General features: G+C 41.1%; 1 protein-coding gene across 2 annotated transcripts in view; it reads right to left on the reverse strand.

Annotated features, from left to right (window-relative positions):
• Nucleotides 1–14229, reverse strand: part of LOC118299107 (mannosyl-oligosaccharide 1,2-alpha-mannosidase IA) — a 186196-nt gene that overhangs the window by 14860 nt on the left and 157107 nt on the right. For both annotated transcript variants that reach the window (XM_035622558.2, XM_035622550.2), the window contains exon 5: nt 5583–5677. In XM_035622558.2, coding sequence (XP_035478451.1) covers nt 5583–5677 — 95 coding nt within the window. The remainder of the gene's footprint in view (nt 1–5582; nt 5678–14229) is intronic.

Consider the following 14229-nt stretch of genomic DNA (forward strand, 5'->3'; position numbering starts at 1 on the left):
TGGGTTCATGTAGTCATTGACCACAATGTCACGAGACATAAACAATCCACTGGGGGATACTGAAGCAATTCACGTGTCTGTAGCACCGTCTCTATAGTAGAAGTAAATTGAAGCTATATGCAAAAAAACAAAGTTCCTTCTCATGCTGTATGTAACCTTGAATGGCGTTGGGTATATTCTGACACCAAAATATAAGTATCTTTGGTAAATGGATACAGTCGGTAGATGTGAAATCATCCTCAGTCGTCTGAGGTTCATTCTGGTCAGATGTGAAGTTCTTGTGAGGTCAAAGTTTTACAGGCAGTTCGAGCTTCATATGATCCTGTTATATCTGCAGCAGCAATATATTGTAACCTCCAGCCAAGTCGTGCAATACTTCGAGGAGTGATTCTCCTACAGTTTTTAAACATGCTGCGGCTGAAGAAAGTTAAAGAAAGTAACCGACTCGGTGCCTGGTGGACATCTTGGCCCCTGAACTCAACTTCTGCTTAATGCATCACAACAGACACAATTGGGTCTTTTCCTCTGCAGATGGAAATCAATAACCATGTCCCCAGTATGTCCCCAGTGGCCTTTACAATGCATTCAGCACACCCACACAACGTATATTGATCTATTTAAAAATTTAAGCCATTATCATTTGTGGTTTTCAATCAGCATTACATATGAAGTGCAAATTAATCTTGTAAAGAAATAGACCCAATGCATCACCCACTGAACAGAAACACTCGAGCTGCAACAATCGGTCAATAATCAGTTACCAATGTACAGACAGTACAGTAATCAGCGTCACATTTTCAAGCAAAAATGACAAATATTTACTGGTTCCAGCTTCTAATACATGTAGCTTTAGTTATTTTATTTGTAAATTTTATCTCTTTTACGTTTTGGACTGTTTATCAGACAAATCAAGCCATTTGAAAGCATCAACTTGGCAGCTGATTGTCATCATTTTAGAAGGTTTGAAGAAAATAAAAAATGGCACTGTCTTCTTTTGTGTGTCATAAATCTGAATACACCAATTTTTTGACTCACCAAGACTCAAACTTTCCAAGGATAACTATTCTGTCCTCTGCTTTAATTCATGTGCAATAGCACTACATGTTGTACATGTAAGATGGCCGTTGACACAGGAAGTGGGAAATAGTCTCCTGTCTTTGTTCACCTGGCATGCATCGACGTCAGAAGCAATCCGTTCCAATCCTGGCTTGTTACGCTTAAGAAAGCAATGGCCTTTTACAATTACAAGAATGTGACAGCACTGGAAAGTCCTCAGACTAAGAGCTGAGATGTTAACTTCCTGACTCGCATTTCGTTATTGAATGGAGTTCGGCTGGCTGTCAATCTGTGTTCTACTGCTCACAAACACATAAGGAGGGCAGTTACAAAAGCCTTATAGCCTTTTTCAAACATGAAATTTGGCGTTCACACGCAGCAGGACATTGTCCAGATCAGACGCGTTCACAACAACATGAATGGTGCTTGGGCAGAGCGCCCACTCACTTGCCCTTGAATCTACCGGAGATTTTCATACTATATTCTCACATGGGCTCACTCTGATAATTTCTGGAATTGTCCGGACAACATTTGTGTACAGTCGCGTTCTCACATACAGCCCCTCCAGAAAAGTTCAGGAAAATATCCGGACTTCAGTGCATGTCTGAAAGCTGCTCACATCCATAAATTTGCTTAGACGTCGTAGAATAACTGGACAGTTATAACGTTTTAAAGTGTTCTTCAGTATGAAAGTATTCCAGTGATAGTCATCTGGTGCTGGAAGGAATTGCTCATTCGTAATTAATTTTAATGGTACTATATTGCTAAAATGTAAACAAATATAGTCACACAACATAACATTAAAGTTCGTCTTTACATCCCCCACAGCCATGTCAATATTTGAAAGTTTGTCAGATGTCCCGCTTCAGTCTGAGCATTGGCCTCCAGTGACACTTAAATTTCAAAGAATTAATTGAAAAAATAATTGGCAGATATAATGATAATGAAAATAAGTTGCGGCACTATCAGACACTGCACGAGTTAGAAAGACTTTTAATGAAGGTAAAAAATGTCTCTGATATCATGCCAAGGTTAGAATAACAAGATACAATAAGAAAAATGAATTACCAAGAACACATATTGTTAAGGTTTGTTGATTAATTAAAGCAGCATTATTATTCCCAGTTGTTAAATTTGTAATTCTCCGCAAAACCAAGATGCTGCTTAGCATTTGATAAAGTGTTTTCACTTGTTTTATTTTTACACTTTGATGTTGTGTCTCTTTAAGATATACTGGGTGAAAGCTTAGATAATAAATTGCTTGCAATTAAGTTTTGATCTGATTATGTTAAATATATTAAATCATAAAGTTAACTTGACATAAAACATCAACTACAATCAGTCAGACAAACTACATTCCTGTCTGCTAAATTTAAACTCATCAGCCATGAAATAACCTTTATCATCTTCTACCACTATTGTTGCCTGTTTTGATTGATCTTGAAACTTATGGTATATTAACAGCTTTAAATGTTACCTAAAAAACTATGACCATCAAGGACACCCTTCAGTTTTATTTACTCACGTGAATCACTCTGTGAAAATCTAATTCTCAGTAAATGTGTGGTGCACTAATGCTCGTCCATGATTAGTTGAGGTAGAACGTACTTCTGGAGTAACTTTACATATCCTCTAATAGATGCTGGGAAAGACCAGACATCCAGTAATGAGCTAAATTTGAGATAGGGGAAAAGATGGGGTTGCTAGAGTTTAAGGGCAGATGGGAATCAAATAATTTACCAGCCATTAAAAGTTTGGGGGCTACATCATTAGTAGGTTTGGCTCCAGTCACATCTAATTCCTCCTTTAAGAAGAATCAATCTGAGAATAACAGCGGAGGTGCATCGTGGCGGGGGGGGGTTGCAGCATCCACACCACTGCTGCCCGGTGAGCAACAACACTGGCACTCGTTGGTTAATAATTTCACCCAATTTCACAAACACACTTGCATGCTCATCCACAAAGGTCAGAAATATAATCAGATACAGAAAATGATGGGGGGGGATCAAAAATCAATAATGCATGTCAAGCATGACGTATTGGGGGAAATTGGTGTCTTGTGCATTTTTTCAGGAGAGCTAAACTGATTTGATCTGTGATGTTGACTATGTGTGATCTCTTGTTTGAAGAATGTTTCTTCTAGGAGCCATGATAAATGAAAAACAGATTTAAGTTAAAGGTGATATCAGGACCACCTATAAGCTTTTTAATAGCAACAAACCTTAGCACTACACACAAGTAATTTATAGTCAGGCTGCCACTAAAAATTCAACCTATTCATTTCATTTAAAAATAATGAAATGTTCACCACAAATTCTCAGAGGCCACGGCTATGACGGAAATGCAAAATCCTCGCAGGTGAGAGTCGGGCTTTAATTGCTGGTTAAGTGTATTTTAACGATTGATCGTCTAATCGTCGCAGCTCTAAAAGATTCAGTGTACTTGGAGAGATCAGGGGCCAGCGAACAAGTCAAAGAACCAGTAAAGCCAACTAGACAGACGACCATTGTTTACTATCAACATCAGTGAGGAGATTGGAAAGCGCTGGTGGCTACTTAGCTACTTGTCATCTAACAGTTTGTCATCTTGGAATCTCTGTTAAAGGATCAGATGCTTTATGAATAACTTATAACTTAATATCTCTTTTAAACCTTAAAGAGAAAAACAGACTGGATATCAAAATGAACGTAGTCACCAGGTCCGGAAAACAAAGCCAATGCAGAAGTTCCTGTTCTCTGGAATCACCAGCAGAGGGCGACTCACTGGTTGACAAAATTAAGTCAGTTTCTATAGACCCCTATGAGAGGATGACTCTACTTCTCATTTGATTCATAACATCAGTAAACATTTTCCTAAGGGGTTTATGATCTTAATCGCTAATTTCAAGTCTTCTCAAATACAGCATGATGTACATTAAGTAGAATGTGGTCTCATTTAGAGTTAGATAGACAAAGATAAAGAACAGTATGAATTGGAGCGTGGATGCATGGTTGCAGGTGCTCCAGACCTCTTTAAGATATACTTAAAGAGTATATCTCTATAACCCCCCGCTCCTACGTCTGGTTGCAAAAAACCAAGATGGCGCTGGTCAAAATAATAAATTCAAAATGGCAGTTCGCAAAAACCAATGGGTGACGACGTCACGGTGAGTTGCCACTCGACAGCAAGTCACGCACAACAATATGACTGTTGACTTCCCACACACACACACAGTCAGAGCCACAGGCTGTGCAGCAGAACTCAACTCCCCTGTGCTTGCTGTTATTCTGCTGCGCATTGCATGATTATGTTCTCCTCTAAAGTGACATCTGTGTCTGTGTGTGTGCACGTCGTGCAGATGAGGCTTGTTTACGTGTCACTCCACACACTCCGTGTGACCACACTGGGGGCAGCATGGGTCCTCCTGCCCATCTGCACCACAGACCCATGTTGGTGATGTCGCAGGAATTAGCTGTAGAATAAGGTAATTAAATCTGCCAGCAGATGTCCACTTCTCTGGGTGGGTTAATTGGTAGCAGGTGGATGACAGTGGTGCCAGGAAGTGGCTTATAAGATTAGGAAAGGAGAGGAAGAGATGGGCGGGTTTCCTGTATGATTTACTATAATCTTAAAACCAGAGGAAGTTTGTGGTAAAAATATGGCAAAAATAACGTCCAACAATCAAACAGTTATGTGAGGATAATACTTTTTTATCTTCAAAATTAACTTCCTGTTGTTCAAACTGTTTTTGTAAAGCAAAACAGACATAAAGTCAGTTGATGGGTACGCGGGCTATAGCAATGATAATGTGACTCACAGTCCCTGACGCAACGCTGTTATCAGCATTCGTCAGATCATTTTTCCAGTAATCTCTTTCCAAATCTTATTTGTCTATAAAACTGTTAAATCAAAAAGCGAGAGGCACATTTGCTTTCCCCACTGTGCCATAATGAGACTAAAAGCAGAATCTAAAAGAAGAACGTTAAAGTCACGGTCAAATCGCTCTGAAACGTGAAGATGGCTCGCAGTTGTGTTGCATGACCGTGGTTTTAACAAGATCTCGTCAATAAAGATTTTAGATTAAAAAGTTAATGGTTCGGAACAGATTAAACATGCAAATATTATTCATACGATCCTCCAAAGTGTTTATGAACACAGATTAATTCCGATCCAAATGTCATCGTCATAAAGCTCGGCCTGCAGCTGCTCCATCATCAATAAACAGAGATTGTGGGTGTAGACTTTTTATGTAAACTTATTGTTTACCGTCATTTCTGCGGATGTGGAGCTAAGATTTTGTTAATTACAGATTTGAAATCTGCTTTTTTCCCCCGTCTTCCTCAAAAAACGTTTATTTTTATGTGCAGAGCCTTCCTGAGGCAGTGACATGACTTTATCCTCCTTGATGCTCCCATTATTTTAAATCAACCTCTCAGTCCAGTTGCGAAGATGAAAAAACATTGTGTGCTTTTTAAAGCCACCCGTCCTGATCGTCTTTTATCAGGGCAGGAGGACGGCTGGAGGTGAACGCTGGGGTTGAGACTCACCTCCCCAGGTTGATGACTCCTCTGGGGATTCCTGTCGGCGTGTTGAAGGCAGGCAGCAGCTTCTCTCCCAGCTCCAGCGCTTTATTCTTGAAGAGCTGGAAAGAAAAGAGCAAAAGAAGGCAAAATCTGGTTAATGGATCGATAATGATGTGATTAGAAATGAGGGAAACTGCCCCATCTCACCCAAGCTTAGAAAAATCACCGTGACTAAAGCTAATTATGTGAAACCTCAGGCTTGATACAGCAGAACTCCAGCAGGATTAAAAGCAATCTCATCGATGTAATCTACAACAGTCCATTTGAAACCACACTTCCCTTGCCATCTGAGGAAGTCCCCAATGCTATGGCAAAGTTAATATATCATTTTATGAGCTGGATTATCAGTCACCATATCTTCTTTAGCCAGTGGGAACAAAGCTTGCGGGGGTGGGGAGACGTTAAGGGAGGGAAGTAAGACATTGAGATGCTGACAATGAGACCGATGTCTAAAGGAGATGAAAAGGGTCAAGGTGGCAGAGCAGAGGCGGAAGGGGAAGAGAGAGAAAGCCCCGGAGACGAGAGGAGGCAGACATGGTGTACAGAGGGAAAACCGTCTGGACACTGACAAATCAGAAAGACGGAGTTTGTCCATTGGGCAGCAGTGACTCAGCAGATAAGTGAGGAAGAGAAAGAGAAAAATGTGGAAAATGAAATCGCAGGTAGCTACAGTGGGTGGAACCACTCTCCTTCACTGTGAGGACAAGTCGAAAAAAATCACATATTTTTCTTAAATATCAGAATCTTTACTGATCCACGGGGGAGATTTGAGTTCCGTTACAGTTGCTCCAACAACAAAAAAAGAAAAATATATACAGGCCTAAAATTAGAAGGACATAAACAAAAAAATATGTTGAGTATCAAAGTAAATATTACTGTATATTTACTGTTACAAAAAAGAGTTATAAAGAGCTTATCTACTGGCCAGATGATCATGCTTGTTTCAGAACTACAGTTTCTGTGAGTATGTGAAGATGAAGTATCTGTATGTTCCTGTGGATACACTAAGTCACTGTATGCTGTGGGCTGCAACTTGAACCCTGTTATTTTAGCCTTTGTTTGTTTACATGTCAAATTAGCTATTAGCACATCCTGTTTGCAACGTACCAATGAATCTGCTGCAAATTGCAGCAAATTGGGCCAAAGCAGTTTTAAAGTGCCTTAATTTCCTCCATGAGCGGTGTGTCACTCTGCTGCTCAAACTGCTCAGTGTGGTGATAATGGGGCCAAACTGCAATCAGTGGCTAAGTTCCTCACACTGTACATCCGGCTCATCGTTCTCATCGAAATAATTTGGGAATGTTCACCGAAGCCTGTCCTTTCCTGCATTTTGGGGAAAACAATTCCCTCTTTTTCGCACTGTTTTGTGCTTTGAAACATCAGGTACACTTGTAGGATACAAACAGTACACAAGGTACTATTCACTCATCCTTCTACACCCACTCTTGTACTTGATGTAGCAATTTCACAGCCCGTAGCTTCAGTGTCCTCTCAAAACCTTACCCATGAGTCTTTGCATGAGAGACTCATGAATATTATTGCTGTTCAGACTGTCCCCATGGGATCTCTGCAGCTTTTAAAATAACACTGTATCACAGTCTCTCTCACTGGTTAGTGAAAGATTTAAGAAATTAATACATGGATGATCTTATGTATGAGCAAACACACCAATTATTGAATTGGCAACTGCAATTTCCAGAAGGAAAGAGCTGATACCGTCGTTTGTGTTTCACGCAGGGCCGTTAATAATGTATTTTCACAGATGATGTCAGAGGATATTTGCTGGTGTACATGGAGAGCCTCACACACAAAGTTACGTGTTGGACAGGATCCTTCATTATGTCTACACTGTTGATGTTCAGGGCTGGGGACTGAAACTCAGCATGACATTTATGGTAAAATACCGAAAACTGGCACTGCATGATTGGTTGTTTACTCTGCTTGTTTAAATCATCTAAAAATCCTTAACTGATAATAGTTCCCAGACTATAACCACAACACTAACAGGATTTCAGAAAACTAATCAATTAATTTTAAGCATTTATTGGATAAATATGACAATTTTTCTGCCTTAAGATTATAAAACATTGAATATATCTGAGTTAAGTGTTTGCACAACGGAAATTAAATACAGTCATTGAGGTCATATTTGGCTCTCTGATACTGTTTTCTAATGTTTTTACAGACCAAATAACCAAGAAAATAATCATTAGATGCAGATTTGATATTATACTGTAGGTCCTCGCGTCAGTGTTCAGTACTGAGGCAGCAGTGAGACAGTGGAGAAGTTTGGACGTTGCTTTAGCTGAAACAATAAATCTACTCCATTCTTCAAAATAGGTTTAGTAAGTCTAAACACACACTCCAACACTATGTAACTGACAGGCATGATTTTTTTTGGGGGGGGGCAGCTAATTCTTTTTCTAATTATTTGTTCTTGTTTGCTTGTTAATAAATGACTTGATTAATTACAGTAAAACCCCTTTGGCTGGCATCTGCCCTGTGATTCCCTGTACGCAGTGCCCACGCTACATTAAGGGCAGTGTTCATGAATCTGTCTTCTGTCGCTGACATGATGCCACACTCAGCCTCCTCCAGCACTGGAGCTTCATTACTGAAGTGCTTCTGTAATTACACTTTGTCTCATCCATCCATTAATGCACAGCTATCAGAAATCTCCAGATTGGTTATGATCACCTTTTGAACATTTTCTGACTTTCTCTACCAGTCCGTTAAGACCGGCGGCCTGGAGGAACTCGACATTGATCCGATGCGACGACGGACAGGTCGCTGTCTTTCCTTTCAGTTGGAGTTCCCTGTTGGAAGGTGGATTGGTCGCTGGACACAAATGGCTTTTCTACCAGGTCGTAACTACAGAAGACATGAATCCTGCATGTAGTCGTCTCACCCATTGCAAACAACATCAGGGCCCCGTGGAGAGACGCTTTTAGAAACCTGTCTCTGCCTGCCACTTCTGTTTACCAGTAAAACCTCTGTGTCTTCAGCTTGTTGTGGGGTCTCTGGTCTCCACCGGGTGGAATGACGCTCAGTCTGACTGAGATCAGGTAACTGACTTGTCCAGATTCTGGTTTTCCTCGTGTGCTTTAATTACAGGTACATAACCCATGATTTGGCAAACCAACTATCTATTTTTAATATCTCTCTGAAAGATTATTTTTTTGTCTTTTTAGAGCCTCATTTTTATCTTTTTCACTTAAGTGGTCATGTACATACTGACAGATGACTCCATCTCAATCTAAAAGGCACGTTCTGTCATGTGTGTCCATTTTTCTGTTTTTGCATGAACTAACATTCCAACGACACACGCCATGAAATATGTTGTGGCCAAGAGTCCAATTACTTTTGAATTCCTTAAATAAAAGGGCTGTAATTTATCTGATTTTGAAATTAATGTGCTGAAGCTCAGAGCCTGAACAACAAAATCTGTCATGCCTGAATATCCGATAATATTTTTCTGTAGGATCAATTCATTGTTGGTTTTGTTTTTTTCCATAGGATTTGGCTGACAACAAGAAAACAAATCTTATAGACTTAAGATGGATCACAGCTGTATCTTAATCATGCAAAGCTTGGCGAGCTGTCCCACCTGGTTTCCATCTTTTTTTCACATTTGGGACACGTGTTCTGGTCTGATCAGACAGGTGATGGGCACAGAGAAAATATAATGTGGCAGAAAAAAATGACTGTGTGACTGGTTGCTAAGCAGCCACGGAAGAGCTTCATCAGCTGCACAAATCCCAGACTGTCATTTCTTCTGAGTGGGCTTTTTAATGGGAGAACAAAGCGCCGTCTCTTTTACATCTGCCATCACCTCCTCTTTCTTCGCATTACAGAGAGTAGGAGACAAAGCAGAGAGGAAACCTGATCTGCTGAGGATGAGAAACTGGCGGCAAGCAGCAGTGTCATGGAAAACATGACTGCAATTTGAAGGTACATTTAATTTCCACTTCAGAGGTCTTCTTGCGGTTTCCTTGATTACCAGACCAAAGCACATGAATGGTGCATACATGATGTTGTCTTGATACAAGTCCGGCACAGACAGTTTACTTTAATGCAACCTGTTGCCTCTGTTAGAAGAGTCCATTAGAAGTTTTTTTCCATAAATGAAAGCCAAATCTAAAAACACAGCAGGGGACATTTTTTTTAGAACCTTCTCATGTTCCCTGGCTGAGAAAAAAAAAGACAGCAGATAAATAATTCCTGTTTGGCAGCTTATGACCAAATATCTGCACACTAACCTCCTCTACTTCTGTCACAATGTTCCATCAACATGAAAGTAAAAAAAACCTTCTCATCATCCTTTCCCTTTATCCTGAACATCAGAATACAGATTTGACTCTTGACCTAAACCAAATTGATAAAGCAGCTAAAAGGCAGCAGACACTCTGTCAGTCAGCTCTGTCCACAAAGAAAAAAAAAACCTGACACCGAACTGTCTCTACTGGAAAGTCATTTACAGACCCATACAGATGTTATGATGCGTTATAACACACAGCGACTTTGGCCACAGGATTAGTTGTGTTTACTCGCGTGACATCAGTGACGTCGGGAGGATCTCAAAGCTAATTGGGTTTCATTGCATCACTTGACTATTTCGCTCGAGGTTCAAATATTTCAATTCGAGCGAGTGAAGCACATGACGCGAATTTCGTGTTATTCCTGTCGAGTCATTCGCGGCATTAGTGTCGCCCAGCGCGTCTTTGCATTGACTATAAATGTCATTGTGCGAAAAATTCACTTCACGTTTTGTGTGACAGTGTTAAGAATGTTGTGCGTTATTTCCAAGATTTATTATCTCTACTGTTTGAGCTAAATATTTGCACACATGCCCACGAACACCCACAAACAATAGAACATGCTCTGTGTACTGCTGCTGTCTGAATGATATCTAAAGTTTCATTCTGCTGAGGCCATATTAAGATGCTCAATGGGACTAAAACAAAAAAGGTGATTTTGCTGGTTTATTAAATTTCTTATCCTGCGGCGTTGATCATTATTAAATTGTTCTTTTCTGTATCTTCGTGGGCCTGGCGGGGGACAGGGATATTCAAAAACAAACAGATACTCTGCAGGTATCACCGTCACTGGGCACAGTCATCACTGATTTGAAAGAAACATTACACGTCTGTGCTCCGGTTGCCTACACCAATATTTCTACCCTTTCGGCTGCATCTGACAGGACTGACAGGAGTAGACCTTTTCTTGCACATTGATTTTGTTCTTCATTTCACAAGCTGCTGGTGTGAGCTGACTGTGAAGCAGAAGAGCGCACAGGTCGCAGCACCATCACTCGGCTATGATTCAACAAGTCTGAATTTCGGTACAGTCAACGTTGTGCCTTCGAGCTCAAGCTTTGAATATTCAGCTCTAGATGGTGGCTGTCAACATTTTATTATCATTGGCATCTGTGTCAGTGGTTTTATTGCAGTTTTCTGCTCTGTTTTACTACAAAAAGCTTTAATTCTCTCCCTGCGACACATTTCAACGTCTCACTCAGCAAAGCTGTTTGAGTGACACAGATGCCTTGAACACTGTCTGCTAAGTTGCGGCACGCAGTCCCACATCGGCCGTTCGCGCCTGATGTCAGAAAGTACTCTGCATTATTTATTCAGCCAGGCAATCGCCTGAGAGCAAGCAGGCAAACATGCTTAAGCAGATCCGATAAATTAGGCATGAGGACTTCTCAGAAAACAAACGCGGCGGTAAAATGTAAGTATCCACCAAAGTCCAAATCGGAAAACAAACAAGTGGTGGATGTTCAATCGAGTCCCTGTTGGAAAAAACAAGCCGACATTACAGCTATATTGTTATGTGATGTTCATCAGGTTAAAAGTTCTTCTCAAGTACAAGAGCCACCAACCCTATTTCCTACCCCTCCCTATGACCCACTAAACATGCCTATACAAATGATTTCACAGTTTGCGGACTGCTGATACTGTAAAATAAAGCGGTCACAGTTGCTGTTATTTCGCTACAGTCAATTATGCAATTATCGTGCACATATACTCTCTGCCTTGTGCCTCGGCTCTTGATGTTGCCCAGAGCTTAATTACCGTGGGTATGAAAGTGCACCATTATATCTGCCCTGTGTGTTAGTCAAAGGCAGGAATTAGGATTAAGCACGGATTAAGAATTAAGGGCTCTTGTGAAGATCTGGTTGACTGACTGTAATAAACACAACTGGTCATTATTGGGATGTATCAGTTTCAATATGATCTTTCTGAATTGCTGCACAGCCACCAAGTGGCAGTGTACTCTCCGATTTTTCTTTGGGATATCAGAATGTTTTCATCTAAAGCTGTTTCATCTAATTTTTGTTTCATCTTATTTTTTTGTGTTGCTGAAACACCAAGCCTGCATGAAATGGCAGGAGGAGGAAATCCAGAGGGAAGATTTCATACCAACGCTGTTCAACTGTTAGGAAATAAATACATGGGGACTAAACTTGTCTCTGGAGCCATCTGTCACAGCAAGTCACTGTGAGCCGTTATGTTCACACTTTGAAAGATAATAATGTTGGCACATTGGACCCCCCATCCACTACCCCTGCACCACACCCCTCCCCGACACTCCGCACATGAGAAATAACGGCTCTCATGTCACATAGCAACACTCGTATACCTGTTTACGCTCTGACGGATGTCATACACAATCAGTCCTCCCCGCACCCACAGATCAGACAGTGATCCATCAATAATTCAACCTAAAATTTCCACAACCTCTCCGCCATCATCACTGGGGTAGCAGGGGAACAGCAACAAGAGGTGGCTGACTGGACGCGGAGAGGAGCAGCGGTCGGAGACCATGTCAGGTCCACTTCTCATTAGGGCCATGGCAGAGTCTCCCAGGCATCGTATGTGGGAGGACAGCAGGCACCTCCTGGCCCACTCAGCCAGACTGGGTAACTTCCTGTGTGGGCACAGCCATACAGTACTCCCCAAGAAACTGCAGGAAATATGAGAGGTCTTATTTAAGTCTAAGAGAGGAAAACCATCAGAGACTGTCTGTCCGTTATATGCAAACAGCTGAGCCATTGCAAGGCTGTGTGGGTGATTAAAGTTTTCTCACACCTTTGTTTTAATATCCCATCAGCAACTTCTCATCAACAACATAATCTTAAATTTTAACGCCCTGCTAGATTCACCCAGAGGTTGTAATGTTCATTAGATTCCTCAGTGCAAAGGTGTTGTCCTAGCAGTGGATTAAAAACGAGTTGGTCCTGACGGAGGTGCCAGAGGGCAGGCTGCGTGGTCGTCAACATCTCAACGGGCTCACAGACTTGAATGTGAACATGGAACTCCGTCTTGGAGTGATGGAGGTCAGCAAATACAATAAGAGTCAAGAGGCGATCACATGACACAAAACAATTTGTCTGTGTGCAGCTAACATGGCTTCATTGGTCTGGCAGCTATACCAGGTGTACAATGAGGGATCTCTCATGAAAGCAACCAAAACGTTTCAGTACCATTAACGTCATTAGAATTTGAGTGTTAAAGTAACGTGATGAGTTTGCTTGCGTGCATGCGTGCATGCCTGGTGTATGTGTGTAGTGGGGGGCTTCTATTTATATCCCAGTAAGGACTTGAATGCACACTAACCAACTGGGAATCTATGTCAGTGTTAAAGACTATCGTGTGAGGGTTAAGACTTGGCTTTTAAGATTAGGTCGGAATTAGGTTTTGGTTACGGTTGGGGTAGTTAAGGTTAGAGTGGACTCCATCCTGTCATGTGTGTGTGACTAAATTAAAAAGCAGGCGAGAAAGAACTCTAGTATGCTCCCCTATTCATATTGCATACATATATAGCTTTGACCTAAATTGATGAGGAAATGAGCTGCTGTTTAAAATTAATGCACTACTATACTTTAGTAGGGATGGTTGGCATTTCCTTCAACTCCAGTCTCATTATGAGACAATGATGTGACTACAGTGTAAAAATACACATTTGGAGTATGCTTCGAGGTCAGAAGTTTCTTCAGGAGTTGAAGATGAATTACAAAATGCATAAAATAATGGAATATATGTGAATCTCTAATCTGTTTTTCTTGATCTGGCAACTGTAAACTGACCCAAATTCCCCTTGACGATTATTAAAATGTGACTCTGTTTTTTCCAGCTTGATACTGGATCTGGCACCAGGAATCCTGATCAGAGTATCATTACCATACTTCTGGCCTTGCTTCTGATGACATGATGTTTGTTCTGGCTCACACTTTCCCACACAATAAATATTTTGGCTACACTAGCTGCCTGCTCCAAACACCATGAAAAAACCTCTACCATTTGATTCTGTTTCTCCATGATTTTTCTGCATATTTTCCAAACTTATCAAGAATTTGCTATACCCACAATGACATTCCTACAGCAGTAGGAGCTCTGATTGCCATTCTTCAAATGCTGTGGCAACGGAAGTGGAGTGTTAATGAGATTGGAGGAACACAATGCAATGAGGAGGTGAGGATAAAGTGTAGATGATACAGCAGCCGCAGTGGTTCGTGTGTGACTGTGCAAGATGAGGAGGATCAGATTCCGGTTATCTGTGTGGCCGAGCGTGACTCTGCGGTTCGGTTGGCGATACCAAACAAGTTGTT

The sequence above is a fragment of the Scophthalmus maximus genome, chromosome 1 (genome assembly GCF_022379125.1).
Source record: "Scophthalmus maximus strain ysfricsl-2021 chromosome 1, ASM2237912v1, whole genome shotgun sequence".
NCBI lineage: Eukaryota > Metazoa > Chordata > Actinopteri > Pleuronectiformes > Scophthalmidae > Scophthalmus > Scophthalmus maximus.